The sequence below is a fragment of the Aptenodytes forsteri genome, unplaced genomic scaffold (genome assembly GCF_000699145.1).
Source record: "Aptenodytes forsteri isolate BGI_AS27 unplaced genomic scaffold, ASM69914v1 Scaffold9, whole genome shotgun sequence".
In the NCBI taxonomy this organism is placed as follows: Eukaryota; Metazoa; Chordata; class Aves; order Sphenisciformes; family Spheniscidae; genus Aptenodytes; species Aptenodytes forsteri.
The window spans coordinates 5,359,290-5,381,919 of NW_008796217.1; the positions used below are offsets into that span (position 1 = coordinate 5,359,290).

The 22,630-nt window shown below is 40.9% G+C and overlaps 1 protein-coding gene across 2 annotated transcripts; it reads left to right on the top strand.

The window, feature by feature from the left end:
- The first annotated feature begins 5,554 nt into the window (after positions 1-5,554).
- LRRC3B (leucine rich repeat containing 3B) lies at positions 5,555-16,642 on the top strand. 2 transcript variants are annotated; one of them, XM_009288621.1, is made up of 2 exons: positions 5,555-6,487; positions 16,606-16,642. In XM_009288621.1, the coding sequence occupies exons 1-2, from the start codon at positions 5,714-5,716 to the stop codon at positions 16,615-16,617; spliced, it is 786 nt and encodes a 261-aa protein (XP_009286896.1). In that variant the 5' UTR covers positions 5,555-5,713; the 3' UTR covers positions 16,618-16,642. The 2 variants fall into 2 exon arrangements, with proteins under 2 accessions (XP_009286896.1, XP_009286897.1); XM_009288622.1 differs by lacking the exon at positions 16,606-16,642 and having other exon boundaries at positions 5,555-6,809.
- Positions 16,643-22,630: the final 5,988 nt, after the last annotated feature.

Here is a 22,630-nt window from a genome sequence, read left to right on the forward strand (position 1 = left end):
CCACCAGCCCCTGGAGCCGGAAGAGTGAGAAGAGAGTGAACACTGCACAGTGGGTAGGGACAGGGACATGATGGGAAGAAGCATGCCTTCTGTGCTCAGAAGGAGACCGTGCTTCAGCTGCAGCTTGATGCCATAGCACCTTCTGTCTTTTTTCTCAGCATCCCATGACATCACATCCCAAAGAAAGAGCATCTTCCAAAACACCAGCAATATTTATCCAGTTGTTATTGCTAGAAGAGCACATTGTGCCCAGTACCTGTGGTGGTTGGCTTAGGGAACCAAAATGGTTTTTAGGATCGTATCTTTCTTAATTTTCCTATTTCTGCTTGTTTGTGAATGATAACAACAACAACAAAACTTAAAAATCCTCCCCTGTCTCTTATCACTGGAGAATCCTTATTATCTGTGATCCAGCGAAGGCCAGTGTGGTAATGACTGCAGAGAGCTGCTGCTGATTCTTCCCATCAGTGTTTGCCCACAAGCAAGACAAGCGATGATGCTGTGTGTGAGTCTGGGGGTCTTAGGTTGGCGTGGACCTGTGTGATACTCTTCTACAAACTTTATTTGTGGCCCTCATTGCTGTGATTTAGGACAGAAATCATCCCATCAAGACATTTGTATTAAACATGTCGTGTCATGGTCTTGTCTTTAGCATGTGAGACCTTGCTTGATGAATAACCATCAGGAAAAGGGTGATGGTTTTGATCGCTCCTCAACAGAAATGTTTAGGAATTCACCTGAAAATGTCTGAGAATTCAGGTGAAATTCAAGGTAAAAACATTGTGATATTGGAGCAACTGACCTTGCTTGATGAATAACCATCAGGAAAAGGGTGATGGTTTTGATCGCTCCTCAACAGAAATGTTTAGGAATTCACCTGAAAATGTCTGAGAATTCAGGTGAAATTCAAGGTAAAAACATTGTGATATTGGAGCAACTTGAATGAAGATATTTGGCTGCCACAGGTAATTTTTGTAGTGCTAGAGAGTAATCTTTGAAGCACCCTACTGAAATCTAGATAGACAATGTATGGAGAAGGCATCTGATGAACAAGCAGGGAGTGAGTCTTTCTCATTTGGAAGATAAAAATTTCCAGGAAGAGTGTCATCAACAAGGGGCTCCGCTGACTTCATCTTGGTGGAGATGCAACGTGATCTGGATGGTTGAAGGTGTCTGTGTTTGAAATATGATGGTCAGGATACGCCTTAAGGCTGATTTTGGTCTCTGCTTTTGAGTCCTTGGCAGTGGCTGGCCTTCAAGTCCAAGGGACTGGAAGCTGCTCCACTCTGACGTTTTTATGAGGGCAGAGGCAATGTGGAGGGCCAGTGACAAACTACTCACACATGTGTGAGCATTTGGGTAATGACTGAAGAGCTGCCACGTGGACTCTGAAAGTCTCTCTACCATAGTAGAAACCACTTTTATTTCCCCTTGCCCTTCTCTTTTGTTAAGTCTGTTAAATCAGACATCTTTAACTATATATATGATTCTTTTTTTATGCATCTTTTATTGTCTTAGCATTGTCCTAAACAACAAAAACTGTTAGTCTGTTTCACAGTGTCACTTTATGCTGTTCTGTGTGATGGCTATACTATTTCCTGTACTCCTGTATCTTGCTCTGAGGACACAACAGCATAAGTTAATATTGAAAGTAGTCTTGTCATGGACTTTCTATGTGACTTGGCTAAGTTTGCAGGCCCTTTTTTCCAGGTGGGTAGTTGGAGGCACTAATGCTTCTTTACATCACTCATTTCTTGTGGGGAGGAGTTATTAATCAAATACCAATTTAGTAATACTGCATTCAGGTGCTAAGATACAGTCTCTGCACCTTGCTTGCTGGAAAGGCAAACATCTGCAAGAACCTGACACCTGAAGCTCAGCAGAAATCTCACTGTGTATTAAAAGCAAATGTGCTTTCCATGAGGATTTCAGGTTTTGTACATTTTCCTACACTGTTGAATGTTTGTACTGAGTGAATGGTCTTGGGGGGGAGCATGAGAAGAGGAAAGCTTGAAAACCGGTTTAAATTGCAAGACTGTAAAGAATTATTTTGTGAGATCTTCCCTCTGTAGTTTTATTGCCCTGCAATATTTGACTTGTATGTTAGGTTTTCTATGTTTGTACTTGTATTTTAGAAATGTACACAAAACGTCTTTTTATACCATGCTGTTACCTGTGCTTGTACTATTGCTGTCATTTCTCTGTGCCTTCATTTACTTTTTAATTTATTTTTCTTTTTTCTTTATTTGCCGATTTCTAATTAATTCATATATTTGTTTTAATTCTGTGTCTTCCATCCCTTTCTCTGCAGTCTTTAGTGTTTCTGTCTTGTGTATATCTCTTGTCTTTATTCCAACTTCGTTACCACCTTCTTTATTTATTGTGTTCCAAGCAGAGAAAAATAGATGCTCAAGAAGCCAAAAATCTTCCTTTTGGCATTACGAAGGTGTGGATCCTAGTTCTCTTTTTTTCTTGTTGCAGTCACTAGGATGCCTGTGAGTCAAGAAAGTCCTTGCTGTAAGTTTGTTGGTGAAACCCAAACCTCAGATATCCCTTGGATCAGATATTCTGATTATGGAAGTAAACAAAGCTGTTTCCCCTGACTGATGCTCAGTCCCATTGGGTTGCTTCCAGTTAATTCACTGAGAATTTGCTGAGCTTTATTCTTGCTCAGCTAAGTTTTCTTGACTGGGTTGTTAATTATAGGTTTAAACTTGTATTTGCTCTTTCTAACAACTTAAAACATCGGGAGTTTTTCTCCCTCTTTATCCATTTCTTTAGTAATCTCTTTTGAAGGTGCATTGCTTCATTAAACACTTTCCTGCTTAGTCTGTAATGATCCTACTTTTTCCACTCTGAACACATTAATACATTAAAGAAGAAGAACTTCTTTTGTCTTCAGTGGGATGAAGATGTTCCGCATTGTCTTTGGTGTGTGGGGCCTCTTTGACGCGTGATCTTTGGTGTCATAGCTGCACTGTGGAGGACTCAGCAGGATCCATGGTGTAATTCCAGGTTGGCAGGGGTTTTTTTAGGCTGTAATGAAGCAAATATGATATTTGATCATCACGCTCTGGTGAGAACAGTGTGATTTTTATGCTTCTACAAAATTAAGCATCTACTTCTGCTCTTTGCTCTTTCACCCCAGTCCATTCCTGTGGTAGGACTCCAGTATTTTTGGTGGAAAGTCACTGTATACAAGTAGTCAGTGATGAGATGCTTATTCTGTGATGATGAGCTGGACCACTCATCTACTCTTTTGGTGCAGCACAGTAGTGAGACATGTAAACATGAAGGGAAAAGAAAATAGGTGGCTGTTTTTCCAGGGGATGGGCCTTCTTGTGGCAGCACCCAGGGCTGCGGGAGGGAGGAGCAGATGCCAGCTTGGAGCTGCGAGGGGGAGCAGCTGCCAGCTCCAGCTTGGCCTCCGAATGGGCTGCACATTTTAGCAAGTACTTAGCACTTTTGGGCAGGCTGGGAAAAAACAACTTCTGTAGCTTGTCTCCTTCTGTAGCAGATTTCTATCTGATCTGAAGACCAAGCACTGCAGTGACCAAAGAGCTGCAGAGAGAAATGGCAAGGATGCACCCAGTGCAACAGGCTTCTTTCACGTAAACCCTGTTTCTTCCACAGAGGTCCTGCAGGACTCTGTTGATTGTGGAGGTGCTGCCTCACCTCCGTTTCCTCATAGGGAGCTTTTCGTGCTCTGCTTACTTCCCTCCTTAATGGTTCACATTTCCAGGGTTAACTTCACAATTTCTCATTGCTAACAATTTCCTTTCTTCTTAGAGTAGAAGATTTCTGTGTTATGGAGTCCAAGTGTAAACTGATCAATAGATAAGTTGAAGAGTAGTGGTGATACACGACTACTCTGCAGTAGTTGCAGTGAGAGTGTGCTGAGCTTTTGCCATTCCCGAGCCATAGCAATGGAGTAATCACACATAGTGTACATGTTTTTGAGATGTTTTGGTTTTTTCCTGTGGGGTTACTGACATACTAAGCCTCAGCAAATGGGTTAAATAAAACTTGAGGTATGGGTTTGAAATACTGCATGACACATCTGATCCATATTACTGTGATGTGCCAGAAACTGCAGTTAGTATGCGAGTTCTGCAGACAAAAATGATTGCAATGCAATTTCTTCTTTTTCCTGTAAAATCACACATATCCTCCCTGCAGGGATTTTGTTGTTCACTGGACTACACTGTGGGTTCGGGGGGAAAAAAAATTCATTTATATGTAAATACAGCCTGAAGGCTGCAAATATCCAAGCTGCTATGAAGACAGAGGGCATGTATGTGAAAACAAATAGACCTGTTGTGGTTAGAAAATTCATAGTTTACCATAATAGGGGGGGAGAAATAAATGAGATTGTCTTTGAAACCTTATAGGTCAGCATTTCAGACTTCTGTATTTGTGCTCCAATTAAACGAGAAAATGGAAAAGCTTCTGGATATTTACTGTTTTTAAGCCAACTTGACAGGGGAGAAGCAGAAACAATATTTTTCATATATTCTATTAGCAAATTACATGCCATGAATAAGATTTTTTTTTGTTTGGCTCGCACATAGGTTTGTGTGAGTTTTATTTGGGTTGGGGGGGGTGAGTTTTTGGTAATTGTTATGTTTCTTTCTTTTTCTCTATGTTAAACGAAAAGAAAATTTTCAAGAAAACTGGAAGTAGAAATTATTTCTGTGGGTCTCATAGCATTGTCTCACAAAATGCTGGAAGGTACAGGAAATCCAGCGGTCAAAAGCAGAAGAGAAGGAGGGGGAGACAAACAAGGAGATAGTGGATGTTTGTGGTATCTTGTGCAGCATTTGGTTTACTTAATTTTTGTTTCTTGATATAGTAAAAATATTTCCTTGCTGAAGTGCTTTTATTTGCACTTACAATAGCATAAATTATTTTGAGATAAGTTCACATTAACCACCATGAATTCCTCACTTACCTGTCACTGTTGCTGGAGATCCAACTCTTAGCTCCTATTAATGCATCTTCTACTTTAGCAAGGGAAAATGTAATTTAGTTTTATAGCTGTTCTTGAAAAGTCTGTGATAAAAACAAACCAGTGCCTCCTCTAGTAAGTATTAAAGCCCAAGCCTGTGCAATTAGTAATAAGTGTAGTTTATCCTCTTAAAAATGTACTGGGGATTTATGTACTAAACTCAGATTAATGCTTATAGGAGTTACCTAAATAAATCCTCTGGTGCACTGATAGGATAATAGATTATTTATTTATCTAGAAAAGTCTGTGATAAAAACAAACCAGTGCCTCCTCTAGTAAGTATTAAAGCCCAAGCCTGTGCAATTAGTAATAAGTGTAGTTTATCCTCTTAAAAATGTACTGGGGATTTATGTACTAAACTCAGATTAATGCTTATAGGAGTTACCTAAATAAATCCTCTGGTGCACTGATAGGATAATAGATTATTTATTTAGTGTTGCATTTCACGTTGACTTCATTTTATTTCTTTTTTTTTTTTAATGAAAACAAAATTGGGATTGGAGTTTATGATATAAGGAACTTGTTTTCCTTCCTCTCTGTAGGTGTGCTTCTAAGAAGATTATTGACCATGAGGAAGCCCACATGTTAGTCAGTTTGTACTAATCCCACCGAAGAAAATGAAGCCACGTTTCAGCTTTGCCGATCCTTTTCCCACCACTGTTGGCTGAATGAGAAGTGGTCGTGTGATTATGCTGACACCCCAGCATGCATTTGGTAGACCTGTGGTTAACTCGTTCCCTCTCCATGTGTCTGCTCTTACAAAGTTTTGTCCTCATGATACTGTGCTTTCATTCTGCCAGTATGTGCCCGAAAGGCTGCCTATGTTCTCACTCTGGAGGTCTGAACGTCAGCTGTAGCAATGCAAACCTCAAGGAGATACCCAGAGATCTTCCTCCAGAAACAGTCTTACTTTATTTGGACTCCAATCAGATAACATCTATCCCCAATGAAATTTTTAAGGACTTGCACCAACTGAGAGTCCTCAATTTATCAAAAAACGGGATTGAGTTTATAGATGAACATGCCTTTAAAGGGGTGGCAGAAACCTTGCAGACTCTGGATTTGTCCGACAACCGGATTCAAAGTGTGCACAAAAACGCTTTCAACAACTTAAAGGCCAGAGCCAGAATTGCAAACAATCCCTGGCACTGTGACTGCACGCTGCAGCAGGTGTTGAGGAGCATGGCCTCCAACCATGAGACGGCCAACAACGTCATCTGCAAGACTTCTGTGCTGGATGAACACGCGGGGAGACCGTTCCTCAACGCTGCCAATGATGCTGACCTCTGCAACCTTCCTAAAAAGACTACCGATTACGCCATGCTGGTCACCATGTTTGGCTGGTTCACCATGGTGATCTCATATGTGGTTTATTATGTCCGGCAAAATCAGGAGGATGCAAGGAGGCACCTTGAATACTTGAAATCCCTGCCAAGCAGGCAAAAGAAACCAGACGAAGCCGATGACATTAGCACTGTGGTATAGTATTCTGTATACAATGACTGCCTTTGTGATGGAAACTAGATTTGGATGACACTAAAACCAGAGGTTTACTTCTAACGTTCATTGTAAACATTAAGACTTTTGGGATTTTTTTCTGTTTAACTGAATTATACCACTGTTGAGCTTTCTAACAGAAAGTTTTGTCTGGGTGGTATACTTTAATTATTTCTCTGGTGGTATCCTAAAGCAAGTGAATTAATATGTAAACATTAGTTTAGACCCATTCCACTATTTAATAACGAAATTTATTTTTTTAATTTAAAAACCAAATAAAAGCTTAAATTTGAACCATGTAAAACAGAGTAATTTATTGATCAGAAACATGTCCAATGCCAGAGCACACTTGGTTTGATCAGTGCTTGCGAGGTAGAAGAGAGGAGCCATGACAAAGTTGGCTGTGAGAGTTCCAGGCGCGGAGGGTCCCCGAAGGGCACTTCTCTCCCTGGGGTGCAAGATGAAGAGCTGGTGAATGGTAGCCCATTTTTGGGGCTGCTTGCCGTGACAGGAGAGGGGCGCAGTGTGGGGAGAGCAGAGTGCCCTGACTCCAGGTGTAAGGGACCGAAGCTTGGGTAAGACCCGGAGGGCATTTCGGCAGCACTGGGGAGGAGCCAACATGAAGGAGCTGCATTGCAGGACATCGAAGAGAGGTAAGCGGGGAAACGTGGTGGGTTTTCATCTTACACCCACTTAACTGCCTCCCATGAGCTTCAGGCAGGTGTCCCCAGCACTGGGGAGGACAGCAAGAAAGCAAGAGCAAACCTAGTCTACTGTTCAAACTAGAGTACCACTAGTGATGGAGGAAAAAAAAAAAGTTAAATGAAATTAGTGTTTTTGATCTGTATATCGGTTCATAACTAAAAGTGGCTTTATTTTTTAGGGTGCGGCCTTTTTAAAAAAGCTGAATGAAATAAATGAATATATAGGCATAATAGGGCATATTCTATTGTGTGTTAGAAAATATTTTTGTATGATTTTATGGATAAATGCTTAGGAAAATACAAAGCCCATGCAGTTAAACTCAGCCTTGAATATGAAATTGATACTTTAAAGCTCTGCTGTCTTTAAAAACATGATGGTTTTCTCTTTTCATAGATAAAGTTTTCAAAGGGAACAAACTCACAAAAATATATTCCTCTTGTCCTTTATTACCATAATAAAATTATATTTGTCTCTGGGTCCCTATAGATCCAGTCTAACTGACATTGGAATATGGATTGCAGAAGTGTGGATTAAAAAATGTGCAAAATGCTGCTTTGCAAAATCAAGTGTTAAAGAACAGCCTTAAAAATACTAAGAAAACTCCAGAGTAATCTCTCCCATCAGATTATCCGTTATTTCTGTTGCAAGTGTATTCTTTTATATTTTGGAGGGCACAAGGGTTTTTTATCTTATTTCTTTCTGAACATTGTTAAAAGAATATATAAAATTTATTCGAAAGGAGGTGAGAGAACAGGGAAAAAAAGACTTTTTTTTTTAAAATGTGCTTAGAGTCAACTTTTTATGTCATCTTTGTGGGCTGAGTCCTGCCTGGGTAGCTGTTCTTGTGACTGACTTAGCTATTTGCATTGTTTTATCTTGATGAACAGTTTTTGGCATATTTAGAGAATGTTAACATTAGTAAAGGCCATAGTCTTTCAAAAAAATACCTGTTCTCTGATATTTCTGCCTCCCCCCTTCCCCCCCCCCCCTTAAAAATTCTGTTTTCTAAGGAGAGGAGGCTGTGGATTACACATCCTGTTTAGTTTGCATTTTATACCTTCCTTTTTTCAAGCTCTATCTTGCTGAACTTTCCAGCATCGCCAAAGTGCCTCCCCCAGTTCCCTGAGGCACTGCGTGGCCTCCTGGAGGAGCCAAAAGCAGTAGGGCTAAATACACATGTGATTCTGAAGAGAGCAGTTAAAATGTTATATTGTACTGCCAATATAACAAACCCTACTGAACGGGATGTGTAGTGCCTCTGTGTAGGCTGAGCCAAGTTCATTCCTGATACAATTCTCCTAATTTCTCTCCTTCAGGGTAAAATTTGTCTTGTTTCTATTGCTGTGTTCCCCAAGCGATACTTCTGATCCCAGCTAGTATGCTACTTTTGGAAAAAGCAGGGGAGACTAGCTAAAAGAAGGGACTGAGCTGGAGGTACTAACTTAATCAAGAATCCAGTGCTGTTTATTCACAACTAAATGCAGAAATTTCTCCACAAAATTTGGACAAAATTATTTAAACAGCAACAATTACAAAAATCTGGACAGTCTTAAAACACTTGCAGGTTTTTAAAATTTGCTTTCAAGCAGCATTTCAAAAAAAAAAAAAAGGTCTCCCCAAAACTGACTGGCAAAACTATAAATAATTTATCTTTAGTTTTTCCATTTTTCCACTTTATTACTTGATCCGTAAGACTGGTTCTGGAGCTGGTACAGTTTTGTCCCAGCTGAGCTTCTGACTCTACGTGTTTAAATCCTGACCAAAAACAATTTAAACCAAGTTAAGCAGTACTCTGTAGAAAGGCTCTGGAGGGATGGTTTCATATCAGTTCTGCAGGTCTACTGATTTTTTTTTAATTGATTCCCTATCAAACATCTCTCCTCACAAAACTTTTCCTTTCTTCTTTTAAAGCCAGTACTGAAACCTCTGTTTAATATCTGAGAATCAAGGCAATGCTCTGACAACCCATAGATGCAAACTCGTCAAGCTGAGTTTAGCTGACAAGGAAAATGAATGAAATCACTGTTCCTCCACTGTTCCTTGACAGTGCTAGTATTCCCGACAACTCAAATATTTGAGCTACATCTCTTTGTTTCATTGAAAAGAAACAGAAAAGAAGGATGAAAACCTTTAGCATATGAAGACACTTGTTTTTATCATGTTTACTGCACACCTTCCTGGCCAAAACTACTGTCTGTAGAAAAGCCGACACGCTGCCCTTTGAAGTCAATGGCACAAACTTTTTAAACTTTAATTGCGTAATACTTCAAGGAGTTATTTTATTTACCAAAACAGTTCTGCTCAAAAATGAGTAAATTGGTATATTTTTAGCTGTGATACCTTACTATACAAATACGATGAAAGGAAATAGATTTTTCCATATTCACAGGAGATAGTATATGACAGAAAATAAAGAAGGAAATGCATAGCACAGTGATTCTTAATTTTTTTTTTCCTTAAGATGCTTCAGGAAAAGTAGGCCTAGGGCTCAGTAGGTTAAATGTGATTCATTTCACTACCCTGATTTTTTTAAAAAACTTCCTAGTTTTTGTTTCTAAAGGGTAAAGGATAACTCTACTAACATTTTTTTTCTTAAAATTAATGCTCATTTTTCCCTGCTAATTTTCTAGTGTTACTATGCTCTGTGGGTAAGATCTGTGATGGTGCATTTGGGCCATGTGTATTTAGGCTCATACTTTATACTTTTATTCTGTTCTCAGTTTTGTACAGAATTAGATACAGATATCCTCACCATTAATGTACGTTATGTTTTTAAGTCTTCAGTAGCAAGATTTTACACCGCAATTGCCATAACTTTCAGGGGCTGAGTACGAATAGAAAGTGTGGTGGTGCAGTTCTGGTCTTCCCAAGGAGGAAAGAGGAGAATTCTGGTTTACCAAAGAGATGCCATGCAGAAAATCCACCATAGTGTTTTTCAGTTTGAAGGGGGCAAACTGTAAGCATTAGGAAGCAAGCAAAAAAAGGGAAAGTAAAAGGAGCAGCTGGAGGCTAAAATGCTTGAAGGTATCATGGAGTCTTGCAGCATGTTTAGATGTGCAGTGGGGTCTCAGTGAATCTAAATCAATTTTAAAAAGGGTGTCCCTCTACTCCCACACCTGGAAAAAAGCTAGCATTGCTAAACAAGAGTAAATGAGATTTCAGGAGTTACAAACATAGTCTTTAAACTGTAGGAGTGAAATCTGAAGAAGGAAAATAGAAGAGCGTGTAAATTCTGGTGGGGTTAGATGTAAAGCCATAGTGTGGCCAAAACAAACGGGAACATTTTTTTATAAGCAAATCAGAAATGGGAATCCCATCTCAGCAAGGGCCAAGAGCTAATCGGGTACTAAGGGAGTGCTGTGGATAGACTGGGCAAATGTTCTGAAAGAAACTCAGCTAGCATGTGAGAAGGGGAAAAATCATCCTATGAATTAGTTACTGGTTAATAGATAAGAAACAAAGGTAAGAAGAAATTGTCTGTTTTCTTGAAGGAGAATGGTTACTGAAATTTCTGAGAAGGTGTCCCAGAGATCTCAGAATGGGACCAATGCTGTGCAATGTATTTCTGAGTGATCTGGAAAAGGGAGTTAATAATGAACTGATAACATTGGTGGATGATAAACAGTTATTGAGGGCAGTCCAACCTACAGCTAACTGTGAAGAAATACAGAAGGTTCTCACATTTCTAAGTTAGCAGATGATGATAAAATGAAGGTTGGATTTGGTGTGAATAATTGCAAAGTACTGCAGATGGCACATCCTTAGCTATGAACACAAGGATATTCTCTAAATTAGCTATAATCAAATGGAAAAAACATCTTGGAGACACAGTGGGAAGCTCTTCAATGACAAACACCAGAATTATTAGGAGGGAAATAGACAGCCAAACAGTGTGGTGGAACGGCCTGATAAACCAGTGAGTAAAATCTGTGATGAACCCACATCTGGAATATTGCATTCAGTTCAGGTTCTCCTCGTCTCCAAAAAAAGCAGATCTGTAGTCTCCAAACTACAGAAGATGTAGAGAAAGGCAATAAGATAATCAAGGATATGAAGTTGTTTCCATAGGAGAAGACATCAAACATCCCCAAGCATGGGGATGAGATGCCAGAAGAAGACATGGTAAAAACTGGAGTAGTACACAAAAGGTAACTTGAGAAGGACTGATCTCTGTTTCTTGCAACAGAAGACAGAGCAGTTCTGATTAAAGAATACCAGGCAGCAGGTGTTGGGGGGGGGTGGAGTTTAATATTTTTTGTTGGAAAGCATGCATTTAAATGATAAAGTACAGGATACTGTAAAGAAGAAAGCATATATTCAAAGGTAGGATTCCACAAATTCATGGAAATCAAGGTTGCCAGAGGTTATTTAACACTGCTAGCATTGATGTAGATACAATTCTCAAGAAGGAAAGCCCCTGCTCATCCCAGGAAGCAGGGATGGTTTCCCTAGGAAAGGCTCACAAGTCTATGCTTCTCTTACTCTCTCTGAGGGGCTGCTGCAGTTGTTTGTTGAAGAAGGGAAGGTGGGCTTGATTTTATGGCACCGAGCATCCAGTGGGATGCAAACTGTGCTGCAGTGCCCGCTCTGTGAGGCAGGAGGGAGCGTTTGTTGTGCGGACAAGGAGGTTTCACATGCGTGGAGTGGGAATGAAGCCCCGGGAAAGCAAAATCACATTTATCTGTTGGCATCTCCTCACTGTGAATTGCAGCGCTAACTGCCGGGCAGGGTTCAGGTGTTCCACACTGAGTTGTGCCAAGACTATGTTAAGTAAAGGATGACAGCTTTTCACTGGGGACCTGTGGGAAAGTTATTCAGCGATCTTTCCTGACACATCGAGGTGCATTGATACTAATCTCAGCTCACCTGGTGGTCCATCTAAAATGGATGGGGATTTCCCTACAGGTTCATCATTAAAATAAGGCTAAAGAAATCCCTTCATCATTGTCTGTTTCTTCAAGTGAAAACTGGTGTGATGACTTAATAAACTTCACAGTGCCACTTATGACAAGGAAATACCCTGGCATCTTTAGCTTTGATTTGCCTGAGTCAATTAATTTGAGGAGTGAAACCAACCAACAAGCATTAAATACAGAGTGTACATGCTGTACCATGGCAATATATGAAGTAGGTGTTTTTTGCATGCCAATACATACATGAGTATGTATGTGTGCAGGTCATCCATAGAATCATAGAATAGTTTGGGTTGGAAGGTACCTTTAAAGGTCATCTAGTCCATACATCTTTCAAATCCACTGTTTCCTTGCGGTTAGTCATGTGCATGAGTGTGTCAGATATGTGTACAACACACGTGCACGCGGATAAAACAGGAACTCCTTTGGATGCTTTCATTTCCCCTATTTAATCATGAAACAGGTTGCTTTGTTGCTTTGAAGCCATGATTCACACTGCTTCCGAGCCAAGTACACCTCCGTCCTCAGCCTTTCACAATGTCCCCCCGGTCCCAGCACCAGCTGCACACAACGTGAAAGAAAACGGGGTGACACTGGCACAGCTCATCCTCTTTCTCTTTCTGAGATCCTTAGTCAAATCCATCAGTTACCATATAAAGCTGTTACAGACCTTTGTGAACAACCTTTTGTTTTCCTTCTGGCTCACAGAAAGCAATACGATTTTCTAGAAAGAAAGATGGTTAGGTGGATGATGTAATGCCTTTTAGCTCATAAGAAACGGTCCTGTTTGTAAAATGTGCAAATGTGGCTAGTGTCCCTGGATCTGTTCTCCTCTTCTGCACTTATTAATGAGTAAGTTCTTGGCATTACAGTGTGTTTGGCTGTGTTTTTCTCCTAGGAGATAGTTATGCCCCTTGGAGGAGATTTCTTGAGATGGTTGTGAGTCCGAATACAGCTGCTAAATCCAACAAAAGCTCCGGAATGAAAAATGAGATGGTTTTAAGCTTTCCCTACTGCAGGGAAACTTGAGAAGCAGTTAAGTATTTGGGAATTCAAACATCTGTATTATTCTTAATGCTGCTGGGAGGTTTCAAACACACATTGTAAGCATCCTGCTGGTTCGGTGGGGCAGTCTCCAAGCAGATTTCATAAAGACGCGACAATCTCCAAAGCCTCTTAGTGACTTATTAAACTGGTCATTGGAGGAGAAAAAAACAAAAAAAGCCCAAAACAAAAGAAGTCCCTATGTTGAACAGTCTGTTTAGGTATCTTTATCCTTCACAATTATTAGTCTCTGCCTCATAATCAAAGAGTCTGTGACCACTAGACTTTTTCATAGCTCCATCTTAATTTGGCAAAATAGGTCTTTTTAAACACATCTGCCCTAACACTGGTAGTATCTGACCTCACAGTACTAGTATTTAAAAGGCAACTGAAGTTTAACATATTAGCTAAATCTCATCTGCACTGAGGTCTGTTTGTACATCTGTCTACATATCTGCAAAAAAATGCTTAGGTATATATTAAAAATTACACATTTTCCTTACATAGGTGTGGCTATGAGACCATGCTCTTTCAGATATGCTCTGAAAGTTTTTAATGTAAAAAAGCAAGGAAAAAATTGGAAAGGAAAAACAGACTCCAGACAAAACGGAGGAAAAAAAAGCCCTAGCACAACCTATTCTTGTTTCTTCCTTTGAGGATTAGCTTTGTGCTCAATGCTGCATTTTATGGCTTACCAATTTTTTATTTCTGTACCTAAGCCAGATTAACATTCACTTTCATATGCTCTGATTTAATGTAAAAAAGCAAGGAAAAAATTGGAAAGGAAAAACAGACTCCAGACAAAACGGAGGAAAAAAAAGCCCTAGCACAACCTATTCTTGTTTCTTCCTTTGAGGATTAGCTTTGTGCTCAATGCTGCATTTTATGGCTTACCAATTTTTTATTTCTGTACCTAAGCCAGATTAACATTCACTTTCAGCAAAGTCTCTTATAAATGGAGTTCTCAGCAACAGAGAATACTGAGGCATATCAAGTTGTCTGAAAAAAACTGACTGCAACAAATAAGCTCTCTAGAAAATATTTCTATACCGTGTTAATTAAATTTAGTGGTGAAGGAAAAGAGTTGTTGTTGAATTAAGGTAATGCTAGAGAGATTTCAGATTCTCAAGTAGATGCTGGCTTTTATATTCTTAATGTGGCTGTATATGGGACAACCAACACACCTTTTTGCTACCCTATTTCAGAAGCTATGGGTCTGGTTGCTATTACAGAACACAAAACCTCCTATGTCTTTCTTCATGCAGTCACTAAGGACAAGAGCTTTGGGAAACACCGTACCTGGGAAATGCCACCCTGAGAGCAGTTTGCTCAGAGTCCCACCTCAGCACTGGCAGCTGCTTTGTTTTAGGCCATGTGTAAAAGGAGGGAAACTGCTGTTTGGATGACGTCTGTGAACCCTCTTGAAGTGACTCGGTTACCACTAGTAGCAGATACACCACAGCTCAGGATCCCAGACGGCTCATCCCTTAAAACCACAGGGCGCTTTTTTTTTCCTGACAGGGCATCCTAACATGTTGGTGAACTGAATTATCTGGGTAAGCCAATTTCATGGCTACTTTTCTACAGAGTGACATGTTAGTTTTGGGACATGAAACTCTCCAGTACTATAAACTGAAAAACACCAGCATAGCCAGTTTGATTTTCACGAGGGGGGTGTCTAACCACATTGCAGCTATACTCACAATGTTAGAACTTTTTCCCTTCTCTTTAGTCTTTTGTTGTTTAATATTACCTTTGCAGTTGAATAACCTTCATAGCTCTTCATATTGTATCTTCAGCAAGCTTGTTTTCACTTACCAAAAATTATTTCCTATTGCTATGAATGGTAGACCTCACTGGGAAATATGTACATGGATGGGGATAGATTTGGTCTTTTCTCATGGTTTTTACAAGATTCATGAACTGATTAATATACTAGGGTTTTTTACAAAGAAAATTATATTTGATGTGTATACACAAGCTTTTTTAAAAATGGCTGATCAATAAATGAACAAAGTGGAATTTACTGTATTTTATTCTGAAGTCCTGAAGTAGAAAAAGACAGACTATCTGTTTGGAAGGGCTGGGTAATGTATAAAGGTATTCTTTCAAAAGACAAGCTCTGCAGTACCTTGAAACATTTATTTCTCTTCCAAAACTATGGCAACCCTGAAACTGTTGTTCGAAGCATCATACTAGATGCAAATTGTAATGCTGAAAATAATTCATTTTTAGATAGTAAAAGAAAAATCAATCTCTATCTTGGGTTCTCACATTGTGACGTACCAAAATTCCCGGTTGAACTTCAATTTGTGCTTTCTTTGTTAGGAGACTTCCTTCCCAAAACCAAGAATGCACTTTGGGCTGTATGTAAAACAGAAATTTTGCCGTTGCCATGGGATCAGCATTTCTGCAATAAATGTGTTATTGATACGGGGTGAACTGAGTGACTGTTCTGGCAATTGCTTTTGTACTGACGGGCTTAATGTGGGTTTAATCTCTAAATAACGGCATCACACAGCTCTGCAGTGGTGCACCCTCAGACTTCTGGAGTGGCAGTGAGGAACTAGCCTTTCCTTACGCTGGTGGCAAACAGCAATGACAATTGTCTTAGCTTTTTATTGTTCATATGATAAAAGACAGATGGTGTCTTTTTGTATTTGGCTGTACATAGATCTCTCTGGAATCTGTAAGTGTGTGTGTATGAGGGCAGGCTTTCTCAGGGTAAAAAAAATGGTATTTCAGCAGGTTGACTGCATGTTATCAGCTTCCAGTAATGGGTCACTGTTCAGCCAGCATCACCCACAAAGTTACTTTATAGCAAAATTGCTGGAGTCAGCAGGCTTCTGGAAAATAACCATTATTGTTTAAATGCTTGTATTCCAGTATTTTTCCACAATTACTGCTGTTCTGCACCATTGTGTCCTCTGTGAGCACCACTGTGGAGGTGAGCAAAAAGTTGTCTTGGAAGGAACAAGCTCTAAATTTTCAGGCTCTCCTGAGGTGGTGGAGGAAAGGTCTTTCATGGAAACTACCTCAATTAAAAACATGACTACATAATTGTGGACCTGAGGAGACCTGACACACATTTCATGCCTGGCCCCTGACTGCCTGAGTAAATAGATGCTGTACTTAGCACAGAGAATAAATGGTTTTGGCTGAGAAGAGTGAGTCATTCAGAGCTGAGCTGCTTTTCCTGAAAACCCACAGAAATTCAATGATTAAATAGGCTTTACATTTGGAAAATCCTGCAGGCAAGTCTTTAATCAGTGTTGAAATGTTTTTCCTTCTGATGCCAGTAGATTTGTTTTGACACAGCATGGCGATGACTATAGGTATGGCAGTCAGTTTTATCTGGTAGAGGCGTGTGGGTGATGACTGCTTATGTCACGTGACCACAGTATTAGGTGTCTGACAAGTGTGCTCCTTCTGCTGCAGGTGTTAGGTTGAGCACAACGGAGAACCAACTCTTCAGTACAAACTGAGAAGATGCCGGTGAAAGGTGCTGCATGGTCTGGCTGAAGATTTGGAGAGTGAGCAGATGGCATCCCTCACTGCAGCCCTGATGAAGCTGTTTCTGATGAGCTTGGTTTGAAACACCAGTTCTCATCCCTTGTGGAAAACCACGTCGATCCATGACACAGGGACTTCAGCTGTTCCAGCCTCCTGTACCCATGCATGTGTATGTGCACTTGCATGGGTGTGGTAACATTCAACTCGGCTAGGTCTTGCTGGTAGGAGAGTGGGAATTTATACGCCCTACATTTTGAGTTAGGGCATATACAGATGATGGGCTTGGGCGGCAGCAATATCCTGGGGAAGCTATCCACAGGCTTGTTGGAGAGTGGGTGAGAGAGCGTCAGAGGGTGCTCGCCATGATCATGTGCTGTTCCAGTTTTGATATAAGAAGTTTGTGATTATTTTGTCTTCTGTTCTCTTACTGGCCTAATACTGGAATCTTTTCTGTAAAAATGAAGGCAGAGTAATTAAATCATTACTTACCACTGCCATAACGCAGAAGCACTTAATTACTGCATGTTATATGTCATGTCAGAGCCTGCTGGGTTGCTTTTGTCTGAGGCCACTTCCCCAGGGCAAGGAGTCAGCCAAGTTCTTGGTGCATCCCTGCCCGACCATGGGGTGCCTGCCTCTGAGCAAAACACACCTTGTTCACCTGACAGCTACACTCGGGGGGAGGTTCTCCGTGTCCTTCAGCAGCAACATGGACCCAGCAAACTACCCACCTGTCTGTCAGATGTTGTGCATTTCCATGTGTAAACTTCATTTCCTACCAGAGAGAAGGAGTCAAGCAGCAGGGCAGGGCAAGGAGTGGTGGGAATCTGCTCCTTGTGCTCCCAGGGAGAAAGGAGTAGCTAGGGTGGATGAAGGAGGTCCTGATTTGAAGCAAGGGGGTACGGGAATGCCTGGAAAAGCTAGTAAAACCCAGAAACCTGGTAGTCTGTATATGGGAGAAGCCCTGAGCTCTCTGCAGAGAGGGAAGGAAGGGGTGGGAAAGACTGAGGTAAGATGACTACCTGGAGAGGATACTCTGCGTAGGGATATTCATTCATTCGGGGAGCTGCTGGGGGATGCAGAAGGAATTCCGCCATTCAGTAACCATGACCCTTGCTGACACCACAACTTGTTTTCTACCTCCCATAACACCATTGCTGCTGCTCTCCACTCTGGAAAGGCTGTTTGGGAGCAAGGCTGAGCTGGGAGAGAGGGACGTTAGGATGCTCATGCTCCTGATGAGGGGATCAGTTGCCCAGCCCCACCTGGCCTGGCCAGAGTGTTTCTCCCTTGCCACCTGCAACCTCTGAGGCCTCCTTGGAATGGGGACCTGGGTTGGTAGGAGGCATCCCAGTGCTGTCCCTGCTCCTGCTGCGAGGCTGGTTCCCACCAAGCGGGGTGGGGGAGGAAAGGTGCCGAACTCTGCGGTGGATGCTGAGTTGATCAACCACTGCCACGTTGCCACCCCAGCAGCTCGCCTGATGCTTGACTCTTCCCTGCCCAGCCCTCATCAACTCTGAAGAGGAAAAATGTTTTTCTTTTCAGGTAGTGAATTGCAAATAATGTCCATGCTCTGCTCTCCCACAGAAGGGCGTTTAAACCAGCTGTGTGTGTCTTTTGAAACACAGGGAAGATATAGCGAAGAAGGGAGCAGGCTATATAAATCAAGTCATCCCTTGCATGCTTCTCCCTGTTTTGTCTTTAAAAATTCATAAGCTGGGAGACGACCTACCCTGCTGTAATGCCTTCCTGGGTGAAATCCGAAAGTGTAGAGGGTCAGATCCTTACCTGCAGTAGTTTATTGTAATGCCATTAAAATCAAAGCAGCTGTTCTCATTTATCACAGTGAAGGTCCTCCTGCAGAAAGCATTTTTAACTGCCAGCATCGTCACTGAGCATGAGGGAAAGAAATCCATGGTAATTTGGGGGGAATATTTGGCCTGTCTAGTTTAAAGGTGCTTGTTCCTATTTCAGTTGTGCCTAGGAGTTCCTATCAGAGAAAAAGATACTGATAGAAGGGTTTGGGCCAGCACAAGTTTCTTTCAGCATTGACTTAAGCTGTCAGGACTAAGTAGATCAAGAAGAATAGCACTCAAATAATGAGAGCTTCAAGGCTTTGTAGATAACAAAGAGAATCTAACTTTAATTATGATCTTCAGCAAACTTTGAAAAGGTCATATTCCTTCATCAGTGCGTAGAAGGACAAAGAGCATCTTCATGAACTCCTCTCCCACCTTCAAGGTAGCAGCACTCCTGGCTCTTAGCCCAAAGCCTGGGAAGGCCAACATGACTGTTTTTTTCCTTAGAATTATCTGGTACAATATTAAAAATGTCATTGCTGCACTGCAAGGGCAGTAAAGCAGGGCTAAGAAAGAGCAGTTATAATCTAAGTAGAAAGTACCAGGGACAGGTGAAGACTTGAGTCTCTGCTCCTTCTTGTAAGAGCATGCTAGTATACCACAAAGACGTGGAGGCAGAAGAAGCAAGAAGCCTGTGTGTGTTCAGAAGGCCTGTTATGACCATGTTAGTTTTTCTATTTATTTATTCTCTGGAAAGTTGACAGTGGAGGAATTAGTCCACCCAAACAGACATATATATATATATAATTGTCTCTCTGTGTGTGAATACATACACATACATGGCAGGGTGAGTGAGTGCAAAATGACGTGTACTGAACCATATTTTCTGATATTTTTCTCCAAGTTTCTTACCCTCCCACCAATTCCTAGCATGTTGCTGTAGCTAAATCTTCCCTGAACTTTTTTCATGTCACATTAATTATTTGCCAGTGAACAGGGTCTGATTAGCAAGTTCCTAAAACTGAACTTGTGAGATGCTGTACCTTTCATGCTAAAACACAAAAATGTTCTTCGGTTGGCTCAAGACATACCTCCCTACCAGTTTGGAGGTACCTCCCTCACCCAACAAGATTTAAAAAATTTACACAACTTTTAAAATATCAGTCTCAGGCTTTGTCTTAACTTAAAAACTGTACTTTTGAACCAGAGGTTAATTAACTTTAGTGGTTATAATGCTAGTATTATATCCCTTGCTTCTATGAGGAATTTACAGAGGAACAGTTTGCAAGCAGGCATCCTGCATTTAAAAATAACCTTGTTTTGCAGGCGTATATAACTTGTTTTAGATACAGTTGCTGTCTCTACCTAAGATCCTTATCATTGTCAAGGAAATGAGAATTTCTCTGGGGCTGTTATCACTATAATTCCATGAAATATAGTCAAGTACCATAAATGTAAAACCTTGTTGCCTGCTGCTGGCCTCTTCTAGGACCTCATCATTCTTAGATGTGAATGGTATGGATAGGAGACCTGTCTGCTGAGGTGCCTGATATCAACAAAGGCTGAGAAACTCCAGATGAAATACAGGAGTGTTGCTCAACTTTTAGACAAATATACCTTGGTAAAGGTCACCTGTGAAGGAAAAGATGTATGGAGGATGCCTGGAAAGGTGTTCAGAAAACAGATGCTTCAGTTTTATTTTCCCCCCCTTGCTTGTTTTTCACTTTTGAAGTCCTACTGGGGCTACAAAATTTTACAGTGACTGGAGAAACAGCAAAGTGGTGAATTGCCACAGCCAAATGAGATGATGTTTAATAAGAGACAGGAAAAGGTTTTTTAAGTCAGACTACCTCAAACTCTGCTAGCATGTAATTTTTTTTTCAGTGGCTAATTAACATCAGATAAAAGATCTTAAAGTCTTTAATAACAATTTTGCTTCTTCATGGAGATGCAAGAACTCCAAATAAACATCCTTGATGCATCCTTTATCAAGGCTTGGAAAGTTTGAAAGACTAAACTCAAGCTCTTTCAGATAGGTCTAAAGTAAAAGTAAAAGAAAATCAAGAAGGTTTTAGCTTTATTCTCTTCATCTGTCCTTTACCCAGCAGCTGTAATTTAGCCACCAAATAGATGGGGAAGACAAGCTCCATAGAAAATATATATGTTCTCTCATGTCAGCTACAATGGAGGGAATATTTGGTGTACAGGTTTTATCTGCCGCTTTAATTTCTTTTAATTCCCCAAAGTTTCAAGCTGATCTGTGTTCCAGCTCTAAGTATCTGTATTAAGACCAGATTTACAAAATCTCAAGCAAAAGTCTGATTGAGATTTTTATAAATCTGGCCTTAATGAGGAGACTTAGAGCTGGATTATCCAGATTGTTTTGGAAGTTGTGAGGATTAAAAACTTGTCTTAAAGAACAAGGCTCCCTTAGCATCTTCTTAATGAAGACCCTAAGTTTAGAAATGCCTGTTTAGGAAGAAGGAAAAAGAGAGAAATCAAAGCATCTTTCTTTAAAATAATAAAAACAATTCTTCATTTTAGAAGTGCAGGGCAGCCTGGGAGAGTGAAGCCAAGCCCTGGACCCCTTCTTGGTGTGCTGAGCTATGGTGCTCGCAGACGCTGAGTAAGAGTCTATGGGGATATTGCTGCCAGCAGGGTGGGAATCGAGCAGATAGGAGCTGCTCTTTCTAGCTCCAGCTGGGGCAAGGGCAAGGTGTGGGCTGGGCTCCCTCAGCCAGTGCAGTGTCAACCTGGTCATCAGCAAGAGTTGGTGCTGCTCCTGCCTCCATGCCCTGAACCTTCCCCACCATGCATGGGGCTAGGATGGTGCTCACCCAGTTCATCTCCCAGATCACCCCCAGGTGTGGGGATGTTTGTGACAAATGTTTCTTCCCTTTTCACTTTGCTTTGTTTCTTCCTGCCAGTCGCTGAATGGTCCTCTGAATCAATACAGAAAAATGACGAGCCCCAGTAGGGTCTAAGGGCTGGGGGGTGCTCTGCAGATATATGCAAATCCAAGCTCTGCAAAACAGTTTGTCTTCCCCATTCATGCCAGACCCATAAGGAGAGGAAGTGTGTTTGGAAAAGGAGTTGCATGTTTTGAGGACGTTGTTCTCTAAATGCAATGTGTTAACTATACACCTTGTGCGTGTGGTTAGAGGGGCTCCGGCGTTGTGAGAACAAGTCCTAAAGAACTCCTCTAGAACACATGCAGCTTGTTAATGTCCACTTTTAAAGAGAGGACACTGCTTTTATATCATGTTTTCTAAGACTGTCTCCAGGGGAAAACTACATTTACTTCAGTGACTCGTATTAAGGGAGTGAGGATTAAGGGCTCAGAGTATCTAAATGCTTGGCCACTCATTACAACTAAAGGTCTTGGTGTCAGACATCATATCCTAATGGAATATGTATTAACCAGCTGGCCAGGAAAGTCTAGCTTTATAAATATGTGACATACTGAAGTGCTTCCATTTTGCTCGTTGAATTCAGCATGATGATCAATTTGTGCATCTGCAAGCTCTTCAAAAGTAGCTGACGACAGAATGGCTTGTTTGCTCAGAGACAGACTTCTGCAGCTTGTTACATGGTGTGTGAGTCTCTGAGTTCACCTTCCTCTCTTGTTTTTGCAGTTATCCTGGGAAAGAGGTTGGGGAAAAAACAGAAAACCTTATGAGAGACTAGCATTAAAAAATATACTCTGTGGCAGAATTTTAGGATTAAAATAAACTGTGTTTTATGTGGTCCCCTAATGTACCCAGCTGTCTAAACTATTTTCTCTCACCTAGGATCTGTCAGTGTTGGGAACATCTGCTAAGATGTTCCCCTGCTGGTTACGGATATGCCATTGAGCAAAGCAAGTGCAAAACTTTATACAAAGGGGAATGCAATATGCTCTTCCTGATCATCTCTCTCTACCATAAAACACTAAAGTTCACACAAGGATTTCTGTTTGGTTGGTTGGTTTTGAATTAAATTATCAAAGATTTTACATTTCTCTAAGTCCTCGAGCGCATTTGCACTTTCTCTCCCCTGTTAATGTGCCTGTTATAAAAGTGAAAAGGTACTGTCTTTTCTTAGACTTGTGGATAAAGCTGAGAAAAAAAAAGGGGGGGGGGGGGAAAAAGAAAGGCCCTTGAAAACTGCAG

Excerpts from the sequence above, each read along its gene's own strand:
- LRRC3B (XM_009288621.1), top strand. The coding sequence starts at position 5,714 with ATGCATTTGGTAGACCTGTGGTTAACTCGTTCCCTCTCCATGTGTCTG.